The following is a 25,667-nucleotide window of genomic DNA, read 5'->3' on the forward strand; positions in this document are numbered from 1 at the left end:
GGCCCTGCGTGCCCAGCCCCCCCCCCCCCAGCCCTCCTAGCCGTGGGCGTGTGTAATGGGAACCAGATGGGGCTGGAAGAAACGGAGGGGGCTGGGCTCCTTGAAGGCGCTCCTCCACGGTGGGCTGTCTTGCAGTCTAGTCGTTCACCTTCCCTTACAGGGTGTCCAGAGATGTCCGATGACACACGACCCCAGAAAAACGTAGCCGCCTTTTCCTGCCTTTGCCACCCAATCGTCCAAGCAATAAGGCCTGGTCATCACAAAAAACGGTGCCACGAATAGAGGAAAGCATGGGGTATCCCCATCCCTGCCCTACCTAGCAAACCCCGACGTGCGTGCCTAATGGAGGCCCGAGGAAGTTGTAGCTTCTAGCATAACCCATCTATTAAACTTCGACAACTAGAGACAGGCAGGGAGACGACAAGGTTTCTGGGGGCCGCCTCTTCAAATTACAACTTTTAGGGCCAGAGAAGGGTGGCCAGGCTCGGCAGGAATTCCTGCGAAGCCCCACACCCACAGGTTTTTAACCCTAAGCGTGCATCCTAGGAGGAGGAGAGGAACCTCACACCCGAGCCTTCACCAACTTTTCCCCGCTCACTCCTAGCATTCAAACGAACGGCCAACGGCCGGAGTGCCAGAGTGCCGGAGTTGTGGGCACCGGGCGCCCGCGTCGTTGTTGTTTGGACGCCTGTGTGCACGTAAGTGCGCTTCGGTGTCTTTGTATACTTGTGCGTGGTTGTGAAACCGCGCTCTCGGCTCACAGGGGTAGGAGTGGTGCAGGGAGTAGGAATGTAGCCGGCGGGGTGCTCACGTGGGTACGTGGGCGCAGAGAGGGCCGGCTGTGCATCCGGCGTGGGCGGCATGGAGCGACCTGCCCCGCCCGTTGGGTCTCCAAGCTCCCGCCCTCCACAGCCCGGCCTCGGCCACCTCGGTCCCCAACTTGGCGCCCGACTCTCGAGTCACCGCCTCCGCCTCCTGCTCCACACCTTTCCCCCACCCCCAAGTCTCCTCCTCTCAGTCCCCTCAACAGCCTCTCGGAGGCCTCGGCTCCCACCCCCCGCCTCCGGTCCCAGCCCCCGGTTCTGCCCACGCCCTCCTCCCGCCAGCCCGGCAGCCAGCGCAGCGCCCGGCCTCGCTCCCCGTGCGTCCTGCGGGGGAGGAGGCGCGGAGAGGCGGCAGGCGCAGCCGGGGAGGTGGGGGCAGAGGCACACACAGAGGCGCGGAGGCTCGGAGAGAGGAGACGTGGAGGGAGGGACGGAGCCTGGACAGCGGTGGACGGGGACGCGCGCGCCAGGCAAAGCGCAGCGCTCAGCAGGCGCCGGGAACCGAGAGGGGAGGCTCGGGTGATCTCTGGCCTTCCATGCACAGAGCGCCCTCTCCTACAGCGGAGCAGCCACCTGGCAGAGGGGATAACACCCGCCGGACCCCGCAGCCCCGACTCAAGTTAGTGGGCAAAAGGAGGTGTCGGGGAGTGGAGATGGGTGGAGCTGGACTCGGGAATGGGGTCCGGGAGGGTGGAGGTCTCAAAGAGGACGTGGGGAGGCTGCAAGGGGGTGGGAGGTGGAGACTGATAGAAGAGGGGGTAAGTGTTCGAATTAGGGGACCTTGGGAGCAAACAAAGACCGGATGAACCTGGATACGCTAGAGTACTGCCTCGTTTTCCATTCCAGGCTTGCTCAGTGGGCATGACCTGGCACGTGAGCCCCCTGAAAAGAATGTCCCCAAGCGCCAGGGGAAAGCTCCAGACCTTGATCTGACAACAGTGAGAGGGGTGGGGGCGCTTAGCTGGTTCAGTGTCACTAGAAGGTGGCACCATCCCTAGGTCCGGGTTCTTTTGGGTTAAGGGGCCGTCTTTGGGGCTTGAAGGGGGCGTGCTTCAGGCGCCCCTTCTCATTAAATGACCACAGCGTAAGGAGGGGTAGTTTCCCCTTGGCAGCCCCTTCCTCAGGAGGCCTTCAGCCGCTCCCTCACTCCCTTTCAGAAGATTAGGGTGGAAAATAAGGGAGACGAGAGTAGGCGGGAGCCCCCAGGCGGTTTTCGCCCACAGACGCTGCCACTGTAGGAGTGTGTGGGAAGAAGGGCCCCGGAGCAGAACAATCAAAGCTTCCCTCCCCCATTGCCTGAGAAGAAGAGAGGGGCTTGCTGAATAGTGGGGAGGGCCACATGAAGGGAGGGGGGCAACTGGAGGGTACCGGGCAGCCTGGAAAGTTGAGACAGATACTCGGAGGGTTTGGTAACTTCTAATCTCAGAAAACTGAGAGCAGAGGCGCCAAAGGTCCAATAGGTTCACTGAAAAGCCAAGGAAGAGGCCACACCCCTTCCTCTCAGCTACCTGGGCAAGGAGTAGCCCCTCGTTTCCTAAGTTAACTTTAATGTGGGATGTTACATGCATAACGTTGAGGCTGCTGAGTGGGGGAGGGGGAAGGACTGTAATTTTGGGTAAAGTGGGTCTAGCCATTTCAGGGAAGTGCTAGTGGGCCTTCCGTGTTCAAGGTTGTGCTGCCCCAGACCAGAAAGATCAAAGCAAAAGATGAGGTAAGGGGTTTCCCGACAGCTGTAGATAGGGCACTGGTTTTCGGTGCTTCTGGCTAGTCTGAGATTGCCGGCATGGGCACGGCTATGCCTCTGAGCAATACTCAGTTCTCAGAGTACTCGGCCTTGGGCACTGGGCAGAGAAGGCATTCAAAAGAGAAGGGATGAGGAGGAGGAGGCAGAAAAGAGAGGAGAATTGTTAGTGTGGGTTGGTACCCAGCAGGGCACTTGTACTCACTGCCTCTCCTGCCCTTCCTTCTCAGGGCAAGTGCCTCGACCATGGCACTGCCTCGAACGCTGGGTGAGCTGCAGCTGTATCGGGTCCTGCAGCGTGCCAACCTCCTTTCCTACTACGAGACCTTCATCCAGCAGGGAGGGGACGATGTGCAGCAGCTGTGTGAAGCCGGTGAGGAGGAGTTTCTGGAAATCATGGCACTTGTGGGCATGGCCACCAAACCACTCCATGTCCGACGTCTACAGAAGGCTCTGAGAGAGTGGGCCACCAACCCAGGGCTCTTCAGCCAGCCAGTGCCTGCTGTACCCGTCTCCAGCATCCCACTTTTCAAGATCTCTGAGACGGCGGGTACTCGGAAAGGGAGCATGAGCAATGGGCACGGCAGCCCGGGAGAAAAGGCAGGCAGTGCCCGAAGTTTTAGTCCCAAGAGTCCCCTTGAACTTGGAGAGAAGCTGTCACCGCTTCCTGGAGGACCTGGAGCAGGGGATCCCCGGATCTGGCCGGGCCAGAGTACTCCAGAATCTGACGTTGGAGCAGGCGGAGAAGAGGAGGCTGGGTCACCCCCTTTCTCCCCACCTGCATCGGGAGGAGTCCCCGAGGGGACTGGGGCGGTGGGGATGGCTGCCGGTGGGACTGGGGGTGGTCCAGACCGCCTGGAACCGGAAATGGTACGGATGGTGGTAGAGAGTGTGGAGAGGATCTTCCGGAGTTTCCCCAGGGGTGATGCTGGAGAGGTCACATCCCTGCTGAAGCTGAATAAGAAGCTGGCGCGGAGTGTGGGCCACATCTTTGAGATGGATGACAACGACAGCCAGAAAGAAGAGGAGATCCGGAAGTACAGCATCATCTATGGCCGCCTGGACTCCAAGCGGCGCGAGGGCAAGCAGCTCAGCTTGCATGAGGTGAGGGCCCAGGTTCTCAGGACTGCCCTTAACTTCTGGAGTTCAGTCGATTGGCCCCTGGGAATTCTTGCATCCTCAAACTCTGGATCATTGTCCCCTTGGCCACCCGAGTTCCATGCACGCACACACTCCCAGCCCCAGCTGCTGTTGTACCTCCACCAGCTGAAGGGCAAGCTGAGATGGCAGTGAGCCCAACTGTCCAGCTGCTGAAGTCCCCTCAGATACAGAGGAGGTCCTGGTTGGGACGCTATGAGTCCCTCCCGTCTAACCTTCGGGATGTTCCTGGGTTTTATTTAAAGCTAGCATCCCTTGGATGGGCTCCCCCTCCCCCCTGGCGGTGAAGGGGTGAAACAGTAGGAGAATCGGCATTCACACTGGCTGTCCTCTTGCCACAGCTGACCATCAACGAGGCTGCTGCCCAGTTCTGCATGAGGGACAACACACTTTTACTTCGAAGGGTAGAACTCTTCTCATTGTCCCGCCAAGTAGCCCGAGAGAGCACCTATCTTTCCTCCTTGAAGGGATCCAGGTGAGACCCCCCCCCCTTCCCTGGGCCACCTTTGGTTGGAATCCTGCCAGAGTTGGACATCTCCTCACTTGCAGCTCAGGCAATTCCAGGCCTGCTTCCCACCTACCTGCATGTCTTCCTCTTGCCAAGTCAACTTGTCCGAGGCCTGCTCTTCACTCCCAACCCCCCACAATAATGACTGGAGATGCCTATCCAACCAGCCTCTTGGAGTTTTCCTGGCCAGATTGTGTTCCCTGTGCATCCTGGAGCCCTCCCTAACCCTGCTTTCCCTATTCTCCTAGGCTTCACTCTGAAGAGTTAGGAGGCCCACCACTGAAGAAACTGAAACAAGAGGTGTGGCTTGGGGCTTAATGGGACAGGGCAGGATAGCCTACCCTGACCACTGCTTTGCTAGGTCCTCATTTCCCAATTTTGTGCATCCACAGGTTGGGGAACAGAGTCATACCGAAATCCAGCAGCCTCCCCCAGGCCCCGAGTCCTATGCACCCCCATACCGCCCCAGCCTAGAGGAGGACAGCGCCAGTCTGTCTGGGGAGAGCCTAGATGGCCACTTGCAGGGTGAGTGCATTACTGTCTGCTTTGGGAGGAGGTGGGAGTGGGCGGGTGGGTTACAGGAGTGAGCCAGGAGTCAACTGCCTGGAGCAGGGCTGGGAGGTCTGGCTGGATGGGGACAGAAGAGCCTATGGGAATGACTTGTCGGTTGAGGGTGGGTACCGTTGGCGGCAGCCCCCTGACCTGACCAGTGCCCATGCCCACAGCTGTGGGGTCGTGCCCAAGGCTGACGCCGCCCCCTGCTGACCTGCCCCTGGCATTGCCAGCGCATGGGCTATGGAGCCGCCACATCCTGCAGCAGACACTGATGGATGAGGGGCTGCGGCTCGCCCGCCTCGTCTCCCATGATCGCGTGGGCCGCCTCAGCCCCTGTGTGCCTGCGAAGCCGCCTCTCGCAGGTGAGGCAGCCAGCAGTGCTGTCCCTAAACACCCCAGGCCCACACAGGGTCCTTCTTTTGTAGGACCAGAGGGGAGGAAGAGGGATCCCATACCACTGTCAGGCGCTCCAGCTAGTCAGACCTTGAACAGGGGCAAGCTACTGCTGGGTTGTTTACGATGGGTAGGGTCTGGGCCAGGTGGGGATCGTTGACATGGGGGAGCAGGGAACAGAATGAGGTGTGAAGGTGAACAGTAGAATCAGGAGTAAGGGAAGCCTGGCTAGAACTGCCTAATGCCGGGGTGTGGAGTCGCGGGGAGTTGTGGGGATAGGGTTCCCCAGCTTGGAAGCCAAGGAGCCCAGAGCTGGGCGCTTTTGTGTGTGGATAGGAAAGGAGTAGGCCGGCAGAGGGCCGGGCAGCCGCTGGGCTGAGAGTGACGCAGCAGACAAAGCCACCAACCCTGGCTTGGTATTTTTAAACTCTGCGTGGGTGGGGGAGTGGGGGCGGGGACTGGAGGGGGGGCTTTTCTTGAGGGAGAAGCTGGGAGTCTAGCTTCCTGTGTTTCCCCTGATTTGGCTACCAAAAACTCGGGGGGGGGGCACTTGTAGGGTAGGTGGGCCTGGGAGGGGGGCCAGAGATGAGTGGGGGCGGCTGGGGAGGGGGAGGGGGAGAGGTCAGAGCCAAGCCGCCCCCGCAGCTCCTGACAGAACCAGAAATTCCAGCAAGAGCAGAGGCGGGCGAGACAGAGAAAGAGAGAGACACACAGAGACAGAGAGCTACACACAACCAAAACAGGAGGGGAGCTGCATACACTTGGTCATGGAACCCCCGTGCACACACAGTGGGCAGGAGGCTGTAATTGAGTAACAGGAGCAATCTTCACATTTTTCTGTGCTGGCCTCACTCAGAACAGCTAGCTCTTCAGCTCAGCCTCCATCCTTGTCTCCTAACCCACACCTTTTTCCTACAGAATTCGAGGAAGGCTTGCTGGACCGATGCCCGGCCCCAGGACCTCATCCCGCTCTGGTGGAGGGTCGTAGGAGCAGTGTGAAAGTGGAGGCCGAAGCCAGCCGGCAGTGAGAGTGGGGATGTCTCAGGCCCAGGACCCAGACTTCTGGCTCACTCAGACCCCCATATTCTCCATCCTTGAACTCTAGTCACCACCCTAGAAGGATCCTTCTGCTGCCCTTCTGCCACCCATCTGCCCCATGGGCACAGGACTATGGGGCTTCAAGCAATAACAAGCAGGGGCCTGGCCAGAGGACACTAGGAGGGTGCAAGGTGCGCCCTCACCCGGCTCAGGGGCATGGACTTTGCCTACAGCCTGCTGGGGCTCTCCCTACACACACACAGACACACACACACAGACACACACACACTCTCCCTCTCTCTCTCCAATCGGCGGCCACCAGTGGTATGAACAGGCTGGGATCAGCTTGGATGTGGGGGAAAGAACTTCCTGAGAAGGTCTAGCAGTTGAAAATGGCTCTGTTCGCCCTGATACTGGGGTCTCCTGGAAAACTGGATCTCCCCATCCCCATTTTTTTTTTGTGCTTCTAGTCTGTTTCTTTTAATTTAACAAGTGCTGCGGTTTGCCCACCCATCCTCATCACCCCCCCTCCCAGCAGTTCGTTCTTGTACTGTGTGTGAGGGCTCCCCACAGTTCCCTCCACCAGCCTCTTAGAGGCCTGGGTTAGACCCTGGGTCTCCTCAGTCCAGCAGGAGGACTGCAGCACCTGTCAAACTCTTAGAGTGTCTTTCTTTTCAGATTGTGTACAGTAGATTATTTATTTTGTTATTTTGGAATAAAATTTATTTTATGGCTTAGGATCCATGATCCCCCCTCCCCCTAGGGAGGGAAAAGGGGACGGCATGAGGTGTGAATGGAGAGAAGCCGGCAGTGGATGGGAAAAATAAAAGAGCAGGTGGGGCCACCAGCGCCCAGGGCGTTACACAGCGAGGCCTGTACCCCCCTATTCAGTCCTCAGGCTCTAGAAAACACAGGAAGCATGGAGTCACCAAGGCTATAGCTATATGCATGTCACAGCCAGGTAGTTATGCCCAAAATGACATTGGGTTACTCTGAGCCTTTCAAATATGTGTTGTCACACAGGCAAAAGCAGAGATACGTGTCCTGTGTGGTCATATAGTGAGTGTGTGACATCTGTAGGTTAACATGTCTCAGGTAAACATTGGTACAGCTACACACACAAAGAAGCCTAGCTCTTGTGAGGCTCACTCTCAACTGTCACAGAGCCTCTTTTTGGCAAGAATTTGGAGCTTTGGAGGAACTTGGTTTTTAATCATTACCAGTAACCATATGCCTACACCCCCCTTTTTCCTCCCACCCAGGGTCTCCTGAACCCCTGCTTCAATGCCCTAAATCTATACCCTCTATTGGAGGCACAGTGTCTTATGTTTCTGCATGTGTGCCACAGGCCCTGGCTCAACACAGGAGTCCCTGGTGCCCTAACCTGTGCTTGCCTAGTCCCTCCTCAGCGTGTCCTGGTCCCTGTGTGTGTAGGGTGTGTGTGTGATGTGATGTAGGCATGAAGATGCCTGTTACAAAATCAGAGCCTGAACATCCCTCTGCCCCCTGTGCTGGAAAAGGGGGCCCTGATGTGTTTGGAAGCACACAATGCTGTGGTTCCATACGCCGCCTTGCATTCGCCCAGCCAGTTCTTTCCTCCTGACCAAGGAACAGCTGGAGACGGGAGGCACCTGCATGAGCAGGTCCCAGAGCAGGTCCATAGAGACAGAAGAGGCTCTGTGTCTGGGCTTCTCCAGCTGGAATCACCAACTGGGGTTGGTCCGTAGGTCCAGGTGGGACATTGAGATCCCAGGTTGCCCATAAGGAGAAGGTTGCAGTAGGGGCTGCACCCCCAAGGACCCTCCCCCTGCCTCCCCTTGGCCCTCCAGGAGCAGCTTGGTGAGGTCCTGTTCAGTGGGTGGCAGTAGGGGAGGGAACATGTCTTCATGGATGGTTCTGTTTCCTAGACCCACTTCACCGACCCTGCAAGGAGGAGGGGAAAGTAGTGGCGCAGGCACAGCACCCTTTCTCTCAGCCGCCACCCCCCAGGCTCCTACTCACCAGGTGCCCTGGGGGAAACCTCCCACAGGCTGAGTTAGGCAGCTGTCTTCTGCCATGGTCACATCTGGGCAGAGCAAAGGTTCAGGGCTAGACACAGCATGCTCCTGGGACTGACACTGCAACAGGCCCCTGCCAGGGGTCAGAAGAGAACATTAGGAGGGGGAGGCAAGGAAAAAATGGAGAAGGTGAGGTCAGGAGGGTTTTGTCACTCACTGGGGGTGAGGCTGGTCAAAGGGTAGGCTCATCTGGTTCATGTTGGGGGGCATTTGCAGGTGAGGAGCCCTGGAAGCGGAAGGAGAAAATAGGAAAGAAATCAGGCAGAGGGAGAGTATTGCAAAGTCCAGAACAGCGAGTCAGGAAAGCTGCCAGGCCTTATCCTGACTTGGCATTTCACTGACTAGCATTCCCTCATCAAGCCATTTCTGTGATCCTACATTAGATTTTTCCCCTGAGAAATGGTGTGTGTGTCCAACCACCAATGTTTCTTTTTTTACTTCCTTTTTTTTTGAGACAGGGTTTCTCTGTGTCATCCTAGCTGTCCTGGAACTCACTTCTGAAGAAATGGCTGGCTTTGAACTCAGAGATCTGCCTGCCTCTGCCTCCCTAGGGCTGGGATTAAAGGTGTGGCCACCACCGCCCGGCCCAATGTTTTCTTGAGACTGAATTGTGGTTCTGTTTCCCAGGCCCACTCTACATCAATTCCTAGGAAGACAGAAAAGCCCTTGACTCAGAGCTGATTAAGCAACTTAATGCTACTTGGGGAAGAAAAAAAGTCTAGGCCGTTTCTAGGATCATGAAGATTAGCAGATTAAAATCATCACATCCAGGCAGGCGGATCTCTGTGAGTTCGAGGCCAGCCTGGTCTCCAGAGAGAGTGCCAGGATAGGTTCCATAGCTACACAGAGAAACTCTGTCTCAAAAAAAAAAAAAAAAAAAAAAAAATCACATCTGCTGGGATGTATCTCAGCGGCAGAGCACACGCTCGGCATATATTCAGTCCTTAGCCCTAAACTCAACCCCCAGCATCACAGCTATCAAGCAAACACACAGCAAGTGCTGGCCATTGGATGCTGCCCCATCTCACCCTCCATGGGGTCTGACTTACTCCTGGAAGGCTGGAAGTACATTGATTGACTCTTCCAGGGGGAGGTTTTGAAATGAGTGGATGGAATGAGACGGTGGAGGGTACCTGAGGAAAGAAAGCAGACCCTGATGCAAGTCCTTCCCCTGATAACCCCGTTGGCAGGCGCCGGCCCCTCCTTGTCTCTCAACCTTCTTACCCCATATCTGAGCTGAGTTGCATGGAGGTATCGGAGGCCATTCCAAGATCGTAAGATGGCACTGTGGTGGGCATATGAGGCTCTGGAGTAGGAAGAGGCTGGTCTCTGACAGAGAGGAAGAAGCACACGTGACTGCCACTCCTTCCTGCAGATACAAGTACCAGTCCCCATCTCCACCCGCTACCCCCGCCATAGCACTTACCGTTCCACAGTCATCTTGATGGCAGTCGATACGTAACCCCTCCCGTCCTTCCCCATCTGTTCAGCTGTGGTGGGAAGGACAGAACTATGGTGTGTCACACTATCAAGGAGGTGGGAAGGAGGAAGGTTGATGGGCAGGTGGAGGCGGGGCTACAGAAATGGGAGGGAAGACAAGAATAACAGCAGCAGGCGGAAAGAGGGGTATGGCTGGAACAGGGAGAAAGTGGGTGACAGGAGGGATCAGAACCGCCCGCTCACGCTTATAGTGGCTCCGGAAGGCCTCATCCTTGGGTTTCTTGGGGTAGAGGTTTTTCAGCTGAGCAAGATCCCGGATTCGGTCTCCCAGTGATCGAATGGACAGGTCTTTAGCAGAAAATGGCTGGATGTTTTCTATCTGTGGGGCGCCTACAAGAGGAACGAGACCCTGAGGTCTCCTCTGTCCAAACGTCTCTTCCCCCAGCCCCACACAAGTCCCATTCTCAACCATCATGGCATATGAGAGAAGGTCTAGCCTGGAAGGTCTTGCGTGAAGGACACCCACTCATCTCCATTGCCATGGGAGTAGAAGGTTAGACCATAGGAGGGCAAGAAGCCAGACCTAAAGAAGAACTTCCTAAAGATCAGGCGGACATCAAGGACCACCAGGGCATTTCCTTCCCCAGAAGCCCAAGAGAACACAGCAGTCAGGGCTGGCTGTGGAGACTCACCATCCTGACCCCGAATGACATGGGCAATGGTGATGCCGCCAATCTCAGAGTCGCTAAAGCGGAGGAGGAAAGTTCCATCTGGCTCGTTGAGGAGAAGGCTTGTGACGTACTGTTTGCTAATGAAGCCGATGATCAGCCTGGGCAGAGTGAAGGAGGAGACACGGATGGGGATGTGGACACTGGGGTAGGCGAGGGAGACACAGGTACAGGTGAGTGGCCACCTGGGGTCAGGGACTCACCGGTCTGACCAATAGCTCCGGAGACAGCGTTTAGTGAGGTCTAGGACACCATCAAACCACTGCCAGAAAGTGAAGCCTCGGCCCAACAGGATCTCCTGAAGGGTGGAGAAGAGCAGAGGTGAGTACGGGAGGGGCTGAGCTGGAGCTAGCACAGAGCTGAGAGCTGAATGTCGATGGTGGAGGACCAAAGTGACCTAAGGCCCATCTGTGGCAACCACTCACCTTGACTGCCTTGGACATTCCTTCAGGCTTTTCTGTATACTAATTTATTTGGATATAACAGTAACTCTGGATATAACATGGTCATCGTTACAATTGACTGGATGTTGAGGAAAGCGACTTCCCGAGGTCCACACGACTGATGAAGGACAGGGTTTCTCTGTGTAACAGCCCTGGCTGTCCTGGAACTCACTCTGTAGACCAGGCTGGCCTCGAACTCAGAAATCCACCTGCCTCTGCCTCTCAAGTGCTAGGATTAAAGGCGTGTGCCACCACCATCACCACCCAGCCAGAGTGGAGATTTAAGTCAAGCAGTTTAGCATGGGAGTCCCTCATAACCACTGTGCTAAATTCTGTCCTCAAGGGGGCCTGGTAAAGGTCCATTACAGCGGAATGATTGTCTACAACTGTCCCACGTCCTGTTCCCTTCAGTAATGTATTCTCTGGTTACATGACCTTCTCCCCACCCTCCATATTTTGTTTGTTGGAAAGAGAAAAGACCTAAAGTGGGAGCCAGGGGAAGGTGCTGCACCAGGAGAGATGACTTTAGCATTGGTTAGGTTTCTGTGCGTAACGACCACCAAGGGCAGAAGCACGTGATTTCCTCTCTCTGTTCTTGTAACCGATTCAGTCCTGAGCCATCTCATTTTGGAGACAGGAAAATACAGTAACTGATATGAAAAGTCAGAAATACAGGGCTCCTGTTGGGCATGGCTGCTCATGCTGGTAAATTTCTGGACCTAGGCTGGAGGCTAAGGCTGGAGGCATTTGAGGTCAAGGCCAGCCTGGGCTATACAGTGAATATGAGGTTGGCCTGAGCTACATAGCAAAAGAAAAAAGAAATCTGGGTTTCCACCATAGTTGGGTCACTTGGTGTGAGACCTTGAACAAACTACAGGCTTGTCATCTGCAAAAGACACACAAATATCACCTACCCACCCGAAAGGGATGTTGGACAGACGGATCAAGATAGTTAACACATAAAGTGTGAAACTGTGCCTGGTATGTAGTAAGCAGTCAGCACATGGCAGCAGTCCTGTACCACACGGTCTTGTGTGATTTCACCCAGATTTTGCAATAGACTACTTTTCTAATGGGTCAAAGTCATTTTTTTGAATCAGAGCTCTGTTTGCACACAATCGGACTGAATCATTCAAATCACTAAAAGAAAGAAAGAGAGAAAGAAAGAAAGAAAGAAAGAAAGAAAGAAAGAAAGAAAGATAGGCCCCCAGACCAAAACTAAGGGATGCCAGAAAATGCCACAGAATGGAAGAGTTTTCTCTCTGGGCCACGTCATGATGGAGGCACTGTGAAGACCCTAAAAGTCTATTCCTGAGTGGGGGTGGGGGGTGGGGGTGGGGATGGGGCTAGAGAGATCTTCAGTGCCCCAAAGGCAAAGACTTGGGGGCAGGAAATTGAAAGAGCAGGCAAATGACCTTGTTGAACTGTGACCAAGACACACAACGGTGCTGGAAAGCCTCCACGCTAAGGCTGTTGTCATTGAAGATCTTCTGGGCCAGGAAGAGGAAGTGTTCTGGTAGCAGTCCCCGGCTGGTCCCCACCTCAGCCATGAACTTGAGGTTCAGGGTTTCACACATTTTCTCCCAGGGCACTCTCTCAGCTACCACAAAAGGCACTCGGTCCTGTGTAAAAGGAGAGAGGGAGAGAGCATGGCCAGTTTTCCTCCAGTGGTCTTCATTCATTCTTCCCAGTTCCCTGAGCTGCCTCTCATAGCTTCGCTGTCCAAGCTGGTTCACATAGTGATTTCTCAGTAGCTGTCGGTGGTACCATGGACCAGCATGGAAAAAGTCAGAAGCACAAAACCAGACCCAGCAGGAAGACTTAAGTTATGCATTTGAACATGATTGCGGCTGGGCAGTGGTAGCACACGCCTGTAATCCCAGAACTCGAGAGGCAGAGACAGGTGGATCTCTGTGAGTTTGAGGCCAGCCTGGTCCACAGAGCGAGTTCCAGGACAGCCAGGACTGTTATATACAGAAACCTTGTTTTGGGAAACAAAACAAAAAGAATCCACTGTGACACTATCTCCCACTCTCTGGGTCTTTTCTTACCACCTCGGAGAAAGCATTGTCCCACAGGATGGTGGCTTTGGCGTTGTTGTCTTGGTTACCGTGGACAATAACTACCAACGGCAGAGACAGGGCCTATGGGGTAAGGAGAGAATTTATCCTTAGTGGGGTCAGACGTTTTTCTGGAAGAGCAGGGTGTTACTCCAGTACACTGAGGAGTTGTTCATTCACATGACATAGTCAGAGGCTGATGGTGTATCACTGGACACTTTCTGAAGCTCGGTGAGGACATCCGTGTAGAGAAGCAGTTGCAAGTCAATGCGACAAAGTCAGACTTTCAGGGCTCAAATACCAATCCCAATGCCTAGAAGCTGTGTGAGCCAAGCAAACTACCAAATCTATGATCCAATGTCATCATCTGTAAACTGAGGCTAGTAATAGAACCTATCTTATACTGTTTGTTGATGTAAGTTTTCTGGCCCGACAGGGTCCTGTCACCCTTGAGCCTCAAATAAACAAACAAGACATATTAACTATGAAACTGTTGGCCGATGACTAGGGCTAGCTCTGTCTTAATTATTAACCCATTTCTATTAATCTAAGTATTTCCACGTAGTGTTGGCTTACTGGGGAATGCCTGGTGCGTCCTCTCTTCCCCGGGGTTAACATGGCGACTCCGTCTGCCTATATTTTCCAGAATTCTCCTCATCTCCTGGCCCTGCCTATATTTCCTGCCTGGCCAATCAGCCAATTGGTGTTTTATTCATCAACCAATAAGAGAAACATATACACAGAAGGACAACCCCTATCAACTGTTATCTAGAAATATGTCCTGGTTGGTTGTTGCTGCTGTTGTTGTTAACACAGCTATAGTTATCTGAGAAGAGGGAACCACAGTTGAGAAAATGCCTCTCTAAGGCTGTGGAGCATTTTCTTAATCAGTGATTGATGTCTGAGGACCTAACTTATTGTGAGTGGAGCCACCCCTGGGCAAGTGGTCTTGGTGTATGTGAGTGGAGCCACCCCTGGGCAAGTGGTCTTGGTGTATAGAAGCAGGTTGAGCAAACCCACGAGGAACAAGCCAGTAAGTAGCATTCTCCCATGACCTCTGCTTCAGTTCCTGCCTGACTTCCCACACTGATAGACATGACCTGGAAAAAGGAAGATGTAATGAACCTTTTCCTCCCCAAGTTGCTTTTGGCCATGGTCTTTATCATAGCATAGTCACCCTAACTAAGACAAAACCACCAGACCATGTATGCTTGCATATCACTGGAAACAGTGCCCTGTGCTATAATTAGTTCTTGGCATAAGTGAATGTGTATATGCAAATGGGTGTGTATGGGTATCATTATCTAAGTTCCCTGAGCTCCTGTAAGAGCACTGATAAGAGTTAGGTGGGTGTGGTGGCATAGGCCTACAATCCCTAGCACTTAGGAGGCTGAGGCAAGACCTTGAGTTTAATGCCAGCCTGGACTACAGAAGTAAAGGAGAGCAAGAGAGAGAGGGGGGGAAAAAGAGGGAGGGGAGAGAGATGGAGATACAGAGAAACTGAGAGACATGGAGGGGGAGGAAGAAGAGAGAGATAGAGAGAGAAAGACAGGAAAAGAGATGGAGCAAGACAGAGAGAATGGGAGAGAGAGAGAGATGGTGAGAGAGAGAGCTGGAGAGAGACAGAGAGAGAGACAGAAAGAGAGATGGAGAGACAGAGATGGGGAGAGAGAGGAAGGAGAGAAAGGAGAGAGAGACAGAGAGAGAGAGGAGAGGGACAAAATGAGAGTTAGAGGATCCATAAGATGGTTGAAGTGTTTGCAGGCAAGCCTGGTGACTCATTAGATCTCCAGAACCCCAAGAACCCCAGAACCCACATAAAAGTAGACAGGCTGTTCTCTCATCTCCTCCTGTGCACCATGACATGGACATGCTACCCCCCACACACACAATAATGATGATAATAATATTTAAAGGAAAAGAGTTTAAAGCCAATGTAGACTACAACATAAGACCCTACCTCAAAAAAAAAAAAAAAAGTGAAAAAACAAAACAAAAAATCAAAGCAAAACATAACAAAACAAAAAACCTTGGTTGCTACACAAGCTATTCCCTGGATGTGTCCTCCAGGTGTTGTTCCTCTCAGCTCTGTCTGGCCCCAGTTTATTATCCCAGAAACATGGGCTATGAGGCAGTTGTGAGGAGGACACGGGTCCCAGGGTGCAGCAGGCTGGGGTCAGGGGTCACCGCTCACCTGAAGATGAATGAGGTGTTTGTTGGGGCCCAGCATGAAGCTGGTGGAGAAGAGCACGGCGCACTTCTCCTCGGTGACAGACTCTGTACCCTTCCGCTCACAGCGCTTGATTTTCTTCAGGAGCTGCCAGGGTGAGAAGTGAGGATGGGGAGGATGAGAGGCAAAGGTGCTGAGGAGGCTTCCTCTCTGGGTCCTCAACACCCTTTCCCAGGAGAGTCACGCAGTGTGCAGATAGCCCTCCTGCATCCTAGGTGTCTCACCAGGTTCTTGAACAGGGCAGAGCAGCAGTTCCCAGAAATGCTGTTTTCCAGAGGCACGGTGTTGTTCATGATCTCCCCGGTGCTCTCCCTGCGGGGGCGGGGGCAAGGGTGGGGTGGGGGTCAGAGTGTAAAGACCCTCACTTGTGGTGAGGCGCTTGGATCCACAGGAAATGGTGCTGACCACTGCTGTCACTGGCCCTGGCTCTCTCTCCATCTCTCTCTCTCTCTCTCTCTCTCTCTCTCTCTCTCTCTCTCTCTGTGTGCGTGTGTGTGTGTGTGTGTGTGTGTGTGTGTGTCTCTCTGTGTGTGTCTCTCTCTCTGTCTCTGTCTCTCTCTGTCTCTGTCTCTGTCTCTCTCTCTGTGTGTGTGTGTCTGTGTGTGTCTCTGTCTCTGTCTCTCTGTCTCTGTCTCTGTCTCTCTCTGTCTCTCTCTCTCTCTCTCTGTCTCTCTCTCTCTCTCTCTCTCTCTCTCTCTCTGTGTGTGTGTGTGTGTGTGTGTGTGTGTGTGTAAGTGGAGTGTGTGTCTAATACCGAACCCAGTTCCTTGCCATGCTAATCACCCGTCCCACCACTGACCCACACTACTCTGTTTGTTTTTAACTTTTATTATTACTGCTCTTGTACATATGCATGACACAAGGGTGCATTCATATTGAAGTCAGAGGATGACTTTTAGGAGTCAGTTCTCTGCTCCCACTTTTACATCGGTTCTAGGAATCAAATTCGCATCCTCGGGCTCGTGCAGGAAGCCCCACTGTGCCATCTTGCTGGCTTCCCTCTTCTTGGGTTTTTAAGAGAGGATTCTCCATCTTGGCCAAATCCCAAGGACTCCCCTTGAGGAGACCCCCCCTTCCCTTCCTCTGCCTTGACTAGTGAGTTCAGAGTCTCCTGCACTCCAATGGTCTCTTCCCCTCGCTCTAATCTATCACCCCACCAAGCCTTCTCCAACCCAAGGCCAGCCTCCACTTACACTCCAGCCCCAGGCCCCTGTGGCAGGCTTAGTTCTCTAGCCTGTTTCTCTGTCACCATGTCGGCCCTGACTAGTGGGGGCTTGGCTGAGGTCCCCAGGAACTGCAGACCGAGCAGGAACCGAACTCCAGCCTGGAACTTAGTTTGTGTCTTCAGAACCTGGGGTGGTTGCTTCTCTACCAGGAAAGAACTGGAGGAGTGAGGAGGAGAGGGGAGTGTTAGGGCCTGGGTCCCCTCCAGGTGGCCTCCTTCACTCCTTGGGGTCTGCTCACAGCCAAATATGGGTTTATGGTGAATACCTGGTCACAAGAGCACGCAGGACTTCATCCAGTCGGCTTATCAGTGATGCCCTGGTCTTGGGCTCCAGCTCCCCACTGGCTGCCCCCACCTCCTGCTGCAGCTGGGAGTAGATTTCCACCAAGCTTTCACACCTGGGGCCAGGGTGGGTGTCAGGGAGCACACAGAATTCAGGCTATTTTCTTCAGCCCAAACCCAGGAGAACACAGGACATTGTGTAAGCAGGCTGGGGCGTGGCTGCAAGCCACCTGTACTGGAGGGGGTTCTAGGACCTGTCTTGGCTCCTATGAGGTGCTCACTGTCAAGGCCTAGACTCCCTGTGGAGAGCCCAGTGTAGGGAAACTGGAAAGTACCATCACCTGACAGACCAAATGGAAAAGGGTTTCTCAAGCCAGGCAGGGAGACTAAACATCTATAATTCCAGTACTTGGGAGACTGAGGCAGGAGGTTTGCTGTGAGTTCAAGGCTAGCCTGGGTTATATTGTGAGTTCCAGGACATCTTATAGTATAAGATGCTGTCTTAAAAACAAGCACACATAACCCGGGGTGTGGCGGAGGGGGGGGTGGTTGGCAGCCAATGCCTTTAATCCCAGCATTGGGAGGCAGAGGCAGGCTGATCTCAAAGTTTGAAGCCAGCCCGGTCTACAAAGCGAGTTCCAGGACAATCAGGACTACACAGAAAAACCTGTTTCAAACAAAACAAAACAAAACAAAACAAAACAAAACAAAAAAACAGCTGGGTGGTGGCTCACACCTTCAATCCCAGTGTTCATGAGGCAGAGGCAGGAGGATCTCTGTGAGTTCAAGACCAGCCTAGTCTAAAGAGTGAGTTCCAGGACAGGTTCCAAAGCTACACAGAGAAACCCTGTCTGGAAAAACAAAACAAAACAAAAAACCAAAAACATACAAATATACAGGCCAGCCTCCTCATTCCTCTGGACATGGATCTGAAGAGAGAAATGGTAGATGACTCTCTTTGTCTCCTCAACTGAGCTACTTGTGAAGGACCTACATGGACAGCCGTGCCCAGAACTGCAGGGACTGGGCTGCTGTGAGTCTTGGCCTTCTTCAGAGACACCTTCTCAAGTTCTCTCTCCCTCACGCCCGTGCAGTGCAGTGTACCATCCCGCAGAGACGATGGGTACCCACCTGCCCCGGCACGCTCCCATCCCAGCATCCCTGTCCTTACCTTTTCTGCAGCCCCGAGAGGCTATCATCAAAGGGAGTGCCATTCCCTGCCAGCTGCTGCTGCCGCTTCCAAATCTGGATCCTTTTCAGCACCAGGGCCTGGGTGGCCTCCAGGTCCCCCACAGTCCCCTGCAGCATGGTGGTCAGGTCCTAGTAGCAGAAAGGAGCCTGAGCCACGGCCACAGACAACCCTCTCCCCAACGCCTCCCCCACCTCAGTCTGTGCCTGTCAACTCCATCCTTGCAACTGCCCGTCCTTTACTCACCTCGCTTGGACCAGTGCCATTGGCCGGACTTTCTATCAAGCTGTGCAGAGACACTGAGGGCAAGGGCAGAAATCAGGGGTGTGAAAAGAATGGAGATTCACTCGAGGCAGAGGTCCAAGTAAAGGTCACTTCTAAACCCTCCCCAGACTCCTCTGGAGTCCAGGCCTTGGACCCCACCTTGTCCAGCCTTGGTCCCTTGCTGCAGACTTTCTCGGAGAAGGCGTGTCTCCCGCACTCGGTGCTGAAGCCTCCCAAGGGCTGTGGTGAACTTGAGTTCTTCCTGCTTCTGGTGGAAGGGGACTGGCAGGTGGCGGAACTGCAACCAACGGGAGGAGCAGATACCAAGACGTAAGCCACTGCCCATTCTTCTGCACCCACCTCTGCCCCTCCTCAAATCTCCTCAGGATAGGACTATTCTCCTGGCAGAACTAGCTTCTTAGCCCTCGTTCTACCTGAAGCATCTCTACACTTGGTTTGGGGTTCACTTGAGCCCCAGGAACTTCCTTTGGTTACCCTGGCCTAGACTGCTGAGTCTTTTCTAAGTTTAGATTCTTTCTAAATTTTCATGGCTCGGATAGGATCCAGGATAGGTCCAGGAATCCAGGGGGTGAAAAGGGGGTAATTTTACTCTCTAATGCTCCTAGTGACCCACTAGAAACATTTTTGCTTCCTGTTCATGCAACATTAAGTTCTGCTGGCCTAGGAATCTTGGTTCCAGACAGGGGGATGCACCAGCCAGGAGACACCACAAACATTCCATGGGATCCAAAGCTCAGACATCCCCCCTGGATACTTTGGACTTCTGATGTCCCTAATCCAACAGGCTAGGAGAGGAATAACAGTGTTAGGAGGGGGAAAGATCTAGATTACCATGGGGAAACTGGATTGCCTCTCCACAATGAAGGTAAGAGAGATTATGTCTGAAGGGTAAGAGATCTGTTAGGGCGTCTCTTGGCACTACCATGCCCTATGATTAAAGTCAATGAGAAACTACAGCATAATCCAGGCAGGATGACGAAGGACACAGACCCTTCAGAAGTGAAGACATGGGTCACTTCCACAGGAAAAGAGCCAAGACCTGCTGAGGTGCTTGCAGAAGGTGGAGGAAATAAGAATGGGTAGCAGAGGAAGGTAGTTATAAATACCAGCTAAGGGGCTGGAGAGATGGCTCAGCGGTTGAGAGCATTGACTGCTCTTCCAGAAGATCTGGGTTCAATTCCCAGCACCCACATGGCAGCCCACAACTCTCTGTAACTCCAGTTCCAGGGGATCTGACACCTTCACACGGAAATACATGAAGGCAAAACACCGATGCACATAAAATAAAAATAAATTATTAAAAATAAATAAATAAGGCTGGGCAGTGGTATCACATTCCTTTAATCCCAGCACTTGAGAGGCAGAGGCGGGTGGAGTTCTGTGAGTTTGAGGCCAGCATAGATGGTCTACAGAGTGAGTTCCAGGAGAGAGAGAGAGAGAGAGAGAGAGAGAGAGAGAGAGAGAGAGAGAGAGACTATTAGTGCTTATAATACTTAAGTTTCAGATACTAAAAGAATGTCCCTCAGGGGACAGTGCCACCTATTTTAAATGTGTTTGTGGTTGTACAAGGGATAGTTATATCATGTTAGGTATAATTATGACCTGGGTATTGTTTGCGTTTGAAAATTAAGCATGACATAAGGAGAGATGATTGTGTCTCAATTAACAAGGGGTAAACTTGTGATCGCTAGTCTTGGTTGTCAATTTGACTATACCTGGAATTAACTAAAACCTAAGTGGCTAGATACATCTGTGAAGGATTTTTTTCTTTTTCTTTTGGCTTTTTGAGATGGGTTCTGTGTAGCTCTGGCTGTGTTGGAACTCACTCTGTAGACCAGGCTGGCCTTGAACTTACAGAGATCTGCCTGCCTCTGCCTCCCAAGTGCTGGGATTAGGAAAGATCCACCTTTAGTCTGGCCCACACCTTCTTCTGGCAGCCTACATAAAGGACATAGAAGGAGAAAGCTTGCCCTTTTTGGCTGTTTGTGCTTGCTCTCCCTAGCCAGTTCATTCCTTCACTGGCATTACAGCCTACTTCTTCAAGATTCTGGTGTATCTTGGTATACAGAAGATCAGCTGAAGCAGCCAGCTTTAGTAGATTCTTGGACCTTCTACTGGCAGACAGCCATTGTTGGACTAGCTGGACCACAACCCGTAAGCCATATATATGTGTATATGTGTATGTATATGTATATACATGCATGCATATACACATACCTGTATGTATATATATGTGCGTATATATACATATATATACATATATATATATATGTATATTCATTCTATAAGTTCTGTTCTTCCAAAGGACCCTGATTAATACAAATGGGAAGTGGGGAGTATCACAATACCTCTTCTATAACAGCTTTTTTCTCCCCTTGAAGTATTTGTCTGATGGTGGCCACCAACTTGAGTGGGTCCCTCTGATAGATGCTCTATAAAAGTCAAAGTGACCAGTAGTTAGTCTCACTCCTACCCGTACCCCCTCCCTCCTCCAGTTCCTCACCCCCATTCATATAGATGACAGCCGAGAGCATAACTGCAGGCTCTCAAGTCGCAAGCATTTGCATTCTTTAAAATTCCATTTGCATGCTAGCTAGCACCTAACCACAGGTCTACCACTGGCTTTCAACATCTACCATCCAACCAATTTTCTTCTGGTATCCAGTGCTCACTCCAGCTCTACCTTGACCCCACCCAAACCTTTCCCCTTCCCCTCTTGCCCCACCTCCAAGGTGCTGATGTGTTGCAAAATGGTGCTTCCTTTCCCCTGATCTCCGGCACAGGTCTGAAGACGCTGGACAGTGGCTGAGAGTAGGGCACTAGCCATGTTGTAACAGAAGGCATCTGAACCAACCAGGAACTCCCTGTGGTGGGGACATCACAGTAAGGCCGCTTCAGGACAGGGCTTCCTTAGTGCTTCTGAGCCTCCACCCTAAAGCGGAGAACCCAGGGGTTCTTTTTCCTCCCCTTCCTCTCTGGGTGGTTCTCTGCAGCTGCCACCCACCCATGCCTCCTGCTCCCCGATCTGCCAGCTACTAAGAGAAGGTGCTCCTGCCCCAGCCCTGACACCCCACCAAGTCTAGACTATTACCTACACACTAATGAGTCCTCAGTTCTGAATTCTGCCAGCAGGAAGAGCGATAAAGAAGACCAGTAAGGGAAGATGGAGTGGCAGAACTCACCAGGGCTGGCTCTCCAGCCAGTCAGCCAGGAGATGCCGAAGGTGCTGGGGAAAGTCAACGTAGAGCCGTTGCAGTTTTTCTGGAGGCATCTTGGAAATCAGACCCCACAGAGACATGATCTGGGGTGTGCAGGGTGCCTGGGAAAAGAGAGCAAGGCCATTCAGAGAGGCTCCCAAGAAACTCAGCTTGGCTTCTGGGACAGCTGCAGCTCTTTCATAGATGGTCCTGCCAAGAACTTCCATTAGTCTTGCTGGGCCTAGAACATTGCATCTTTCAATAGCTGCAGATTTCTTTTAGTTTCTCATGCTAAAGTCCCAGAGAGTTGAGTTAGGATAGGATGAGAGTTGAGTTCTTCCATAGCAACCTTTTTTCTCCCATATTTGATCATGCCCATTGCCAGGGAACCTTAAGCCATGGGGTCCCTTGGCCAATGCCTGAAACAGGGCGATACCTTCAGTGGTAGACATGGGCAAACTGAAGAAATACAGCCAGAAGGGTGGGGTAACAAGAAGACGAAAGACAGAAGGGAAAGAGCAGACTCAGTGAAGACAGGAGATTTCCACTGTAGTTCAGGACCTGCTCTGGTTCTGGGGGTAAAAAGACTGCACTCTTAGGACCTTGATCTTTGAAGTATGAGGGTTGAATGAATAGAGCACTTTCTGACGTTTTGCCTTAAGATACCTGGCTCTGTGGAACACTTTGCTCTTGAGCTCCTGAGCTCAAGGAATCCTTACGTTTCAGCCTCTCGTGTACTGGAACTGCAGATACGTGCCTTTGCTCCTTCTAAACATTTGAAAGCACTAGACAATTTTAATTTTAGGGGTGCTGTGAGCAAACTCAGGGCCTTGTATATGCTAGGCAAGTGCTCTGAATATATCAGAGGACCTCCCTGTGTAGGTTAGGCTGGCCTTAAACTTATAGAATCAGTCTGCCTCTGCCTCCTGGGTGCTGGGATTAAAGGTGTGTGCCATATGATCCTCTGGTCTCCACTTCCCAAGTGCTGGGACTACTGAATGCACCACCACATTTGACTCCAATTTTATTTTTTAATCCATGTGACACTAGTGTCCGGAAAGGACACTCCAAGACATCATTTGGGTACTTGAGACTATGGATAGAGCCTGAAACAGCATGTAACAGTTACTCTTGTATCTATTATACTTTCTCCCATATATATGCAAAGTTTAATATATAAATTGGACACATAAAGAAATTAACAGCCAACAATTGAATAAATTATACAACATACTGTAATAAAAGTTGTTTAAAATTCATGAATTGCTTTTTCTGATATTTTCCATTCCATACTCTCAGAGTGTGGCTTACTGTAGGTAACTAAAGCCATAGAGAGCAAAACCATAGGTGGGGGGGGTGCAAAGCACTGTTGAAGGCAAGTGTGGATGGCAGGAATTCCACTGGATCTACTTCCCCTCTCCCTGCCTCCTGACCCTAAAGGTGTCCCTTGAGATTTTCTAAAATCTTAGAAGATCCCATGAGACAATTTGAAAGGGACCTCTGTGGAAAGGTGCCTGTCTAGCATCTGTAAACTCTAAGTTCCATGCCCAACACTGCCAAAATCACCAAGCTCGGTGATGAAGATGATAGCAGAGTGGTGATGTCTGCTATTTATTATGCACTATTGTATAGATAGATCATACTCAACACATTAGCTCAATGGAACCTCACAACCGTGTGTGTGTGTGTGTGTGTGTGTGTGTGTGTGTGTGTGTGTGTCTGTGTGTGTCTGTGTGTATGTCTCTCTGTGTATGTGTGTCTCTGTGTGTATGTGTATGTGTGTATGTCTCTCTGTGTGTGTATGTCTCTCTGTGTATGTGTATGCCTCTGTGTGTATGTATGTGTGGTGTGTGTGTCTCTCTGTGTATGTCTCTCTCTCTCTCTCTCTCTCTCTCTCTCTCTCTCTGTGTGTGTGTGTGTGTGTGTGTGTGTGTGTGTGTGTGTGTGTGTTAGGGAAGAAGTCCAGGGCCTCATACAAAATACATAAGTGCTCTATCCCTAAGCCATACCCCTGTCTACTCACAGCAATTATGTATGTATGCCTCTGGAACTGGAATTATTATATAAACAGTTGTGAGCTGCCATGTAGGTGTGGGAACCAAACCCAGGTCCTTTGGGAGAGCAGCCAATGCTCTTAAGCACCAAGCCATCCTTCCAGCCCTATTTTATAAAGTATGAAATTATCCCTTTTCCTAGATGAAGAAACTAAGGCTCAGGAGTTTATTTAACTTGGTCAAGGCCACAGGGCAAGGAGCTGGTAATTGGTCTCTGTATCTCCATGAGGATTAATCACTATACTATGCTGTTAGGACTCTTTCCAGCTCAGAAACCCAATCGCCTCAAGAAAGTAGAAAGAATGGGAAGAGAACAGGAAGAGGAGGACCAGAGAAACGACAGGATTGGCCAACCTGGAGAGAAGAGCCTGGAAGAGTGAAGCAACAAGAGAACCCCCCACCAGCAAAAACAAAAACAAAAACAAAAAAAAACAAAAAAACAGAGGAAGAGAAGAAAAAAGGGAGAGAAGGAGGTAGGAGCAGGAAGCTCCCTGCTTTCCCAGGGACCTCAGAGTGGGCTGGGTAGATCAGTGGTTTCCCAGGTGGGTCTCAGTTCACATTTCTCATAGTGTCCTCTCAGAGAGAAAAAGGAGGAGGAGGATGGATGGAAACTCCCTGGGTATCCCCGAGTCCTGCTTCCTGAGCCTCTCAACCCCCCAAGGGCTCCCTGGTGGAAGGAAAAGCGGCCCCTTCTCAGGACACTGCTACCCCTAACCATCTTGTTTCTCCCTCTCACTCCTAGTGACCCACCACTCTAGGGATTCTCCACCAGACTTTCTTTGCTCTAAATCTGCCTACCCCTTTGGGTGGGGCACCATAAGGAGTCACATTCGGCTTGTTTTCAAATTCAAGGGAGAACTCTATTTTGCCTTCTCCCAGTCTCTGGCGGGCTCATATCCTAGACCTTTGGCCCAACCCTTACCCTCTTGGGGACTGGGGACCTCCAACCCACAAGCAACTCCCATTTCCCCTAAATCCCCTTGCAGATTGACTCAAGTCTCCATGAAGCCCATATTTCTCCCACTGCGCTCCCGGTAACGGTGCTGGCCAGGTCTACAGGTCCGGCCCGGACCCGGTTGCGTTTAGTCCCCTAGGGAGGGACGCAGGGAAGGCGGAGCCACATTGCAAGAGGCGGGGCCAGCGCTGCCTTCCAGACTCCCCCTCCCCGCCGTAGGGGAAGCCCGACAGCCCAGAAGCTTCTTCAAAAGCTTGGTGGCCCGAGTCCTACCCAGCGCCCTTTTCCCCTGAACTTCGAGTCCGCTGATCGTGGGACCCCAGGATCAGAAGTCAAGGGCTTCTCTGAGTTGCCCAATGTGTGCATATGGCGGTGGCGGTGGGGGCGGGAAAGGGTGCGAGGAGGTGGAGCCAGGTCAGCACGAGGAGGGTTAACCCCCGGCCGGCGGGCGGCTCTCCCTCCCACGGGGAAATCTCAGCCTTTTCTGCAGCAGAACGAGCCGTGCGAGCAAGGGGGAAATTCCCCCTCCTCCGGGGCACCATGAGGTCTACCTCTGGGTCTCGCTCACCCTCCAGCCACACCCTGAACGGGAACCCTTTTAGCAGGGGTGGAACAGGCTGGGGGGGGGGGGCTGGAGCATCAACTTCTAGGGAGGGGCAGCCACGTCCCCTACACCCAGAAGACCCCCGTTTCCTCTCTGCCCCGAGACTTTTCCATGTCCCGGGAGGTGTAAGGCCATGGGTCGGGGAAAGTGGTGTGACGCTTCGGGGAGGGGAGTGTGGAGGCCTGTACCCACCCGAGTCCTTCCAAAGTTGGAAACTGCCAAAACCCAGTGCCATCAGCCACTAACACCAGCAGAAACCATTTCCAGGGGACCAACCGCCCCGCCCAGGGGAGGATCCCGAGAGGCCCCGAAAATCCACCCCCCACACTTAACCAAAGGCCCCCCACCTTGCTCGCCCGCAGACATCCCCTCACCTTGGCAGCCCCTCTGCTATCTTCTCCCTTTCTCAGCGGGCACTGCCAGGCCCCATGGGTCTGTGGCTCTGTCCAGCGGGTTCTGGGCTGGCCCTAAAAACTCAGTATGTACACGCACACATCACACACGCATACACACACGCGCACACACATACACACAAACACGCACTCAGCTCCAGGCCTTCCTCTTCACTGTAAACCCTGGCTGCCCCGGCCTGCTGTTTCCGGCTTCTCTGTCTGCCCAGGTCCCTCCCTGGAGCTCTGACGACACAGAGAAGAGAAAGTGGGCTGGAGGAGGAAGAGGAAGAAAGTGGGGTGAACATGAAT

General features: G+C 52.6%; 2 protein-coding genes across 5 annotated transcripts; one reads left to right on the top strand and one right to left on the bottom strand.

Moving 5' to 3' along the window:
- Nucleotides 1-950: 950 nt before the first annotated feature.
- On the top strand, nucleotides 951-6,957 carry Nab2 (NGFI-A binding protein 2). 2 transcript variants are annotated; one of them, XM_027392192.2, is made up of 7 exons: nucleotides 951-1,443; nucleotides 2,796-3,669; nucleotides 4,065-4,198; nucleotides 4,480-4,531; nucleotides 4,624-4,756; nucleotides 4,957-5,148; nucleotides 6,098-6,957. In XM_027392192.2, the coding sequence occupies exons 1-7, from the start codon at nucleotides 1,361-1,363 to the stop codon at nucleotides 6,205-6,207; spliced, it is 1,578 nt and encodes a 525-aa protein (XP_027247993.1). In that variant the 5' UTR covers nucleotides 951-1,360; the 3' UTR covers nucleotides 6,208-6,957. The 2 variants fall into 2 exon arrangements, with proteins under 2 accessions (XP_027247993.1, XP_027247994.1); XM_027392193.2 differs by lacking the exon at nucleotides 4,957-5,148.
- On the bottom strand, nucleotides 6,897-25,667 carry Stat6 (signal transducer and activator of transcription 6). Of its 3 annotated transcripts, none has more exons than XM_027392187.2 (22): nucleotides 25,341-25,667; nucleotides 21,339-21,475; nucleotides 20,882-21,020; nucleotides 20,505-20,588; nucleotides 18,295-18,433; nucleotides 18,118-18,170; nucleotides 17,854-18,002; nucleotides 16,667-16,798; nucleotides 16,369-16,557; nucleotides 15,400-15,487; nucleotides 15,140-15,262; nucleotides 12,937-13,029; nucleotides 12,301-12,507; nucleotides 10,646-10,740; nucleotides 10,407-10,543; nucleotides 9,958-10,104; nucleotides 9,701-9,764; nucleotides 9,499-9,603; nucleotides 9,324-9,407; nucleotides 8,432-8,500; nucleotides 8,219-8,347; nucleotides 6,897-8,140 (listed from the first exon to the last, which is right to left on the bottom strand). In XM_027392187.2, exons 2-22 carry the CDS (start codon nucleotides 21,452-21,454, stop codon nucleotides 7,921-7,923), a joined length of 2,562 nt encoding a protein of 853 aa, XP_027247988.1. In that variant the 5' UTR covers nucleotides 21,455-21,475; nucleotides 25,341-25,667; the 3' UTR covers nucleotides 6,897-7,920. The 3 variants fall into 3 exon arrangements, with proteins under 3 accessions (XP_027247988.1, XP_027247989.1, XP_027247991.1); XM_027392188.2 differs by lacking the exon at nucleotides 25,341-25,667 and adding an exon at nucleotides 24,330-24,455; XM_027392190.2 differs by lacking the exon at nucleotides 25,341-25,667 and having other exon boundaries at nucleotides 20,882-21,088; nucleotides 21,339-21,480.

Source organism: Cricetulus griseus, assembly GCF_003668045.3.
Source record: "Cricetulus griseus strain 17A/GY chromosome 1 unlocalized genomic scaffold, alternate assembly CriGri-PICRH-1.0 chr1_0, whole genome shotgun sequence".
NCBI lineage: Eukaryota > Metazoa > Chordata > Mammalia > Rodentia > Cricetidae > Cricetulus > Cricetulus griseus.

What these genes read in the sequence shown, in the direction of transcription:
- Nab2 (XM_027392192.2), top strand. Translation starts at nt 1,361, where the DNA reads ATGCACAGAGCGCCCTCTCCTACAGCGGAGCAGCCACCTGGCAGAGGG. An exon ending in TCCTCCTTGAAGGGATCCAG is followed by an intron (nt 4,199 to 4,479) that starts GTGAGACCCCCC and finishes CTATTCTCCTAG; the next exon opens with GCTTCACTCTGAAGAGTTAG. An exon ending in TGCGAAGCCGCCTCTCGCAG is followed by an intron (nt 5,149 to 6,097) that starts GTGAGGCAGCCA and finishes TTTTTCCTACAG; the next exon opens with AATTCGAGGAAGGCTTGCTG.
- Stat6 (XM_027392187.2), bottom strand. Translation starts at nt 21,454, where the DNA reads ATGTCTCTGTGGGGTCTGATTTCCAAGATGCCTCCAGAAAAACTGCAA. An exon ending in CTGCCCTGTTCAAGAACCTG is followed by an intron (nt 15,263 to 15,399) that starts GTGAGACACCTA and finishes TCACCCTGGCAG; the next exon opens with CTCCTGAAGAAAATCAAGCG. An exon ending in CTTGGTCACAGTTCAACAAG is followed by an intron (nt 10,741 to 12,300) that starts GTCATTTGCCTG and finishes TCCACCCTTCAG; the next exon opens with GAGATCCTGTTGGGCCGAGG.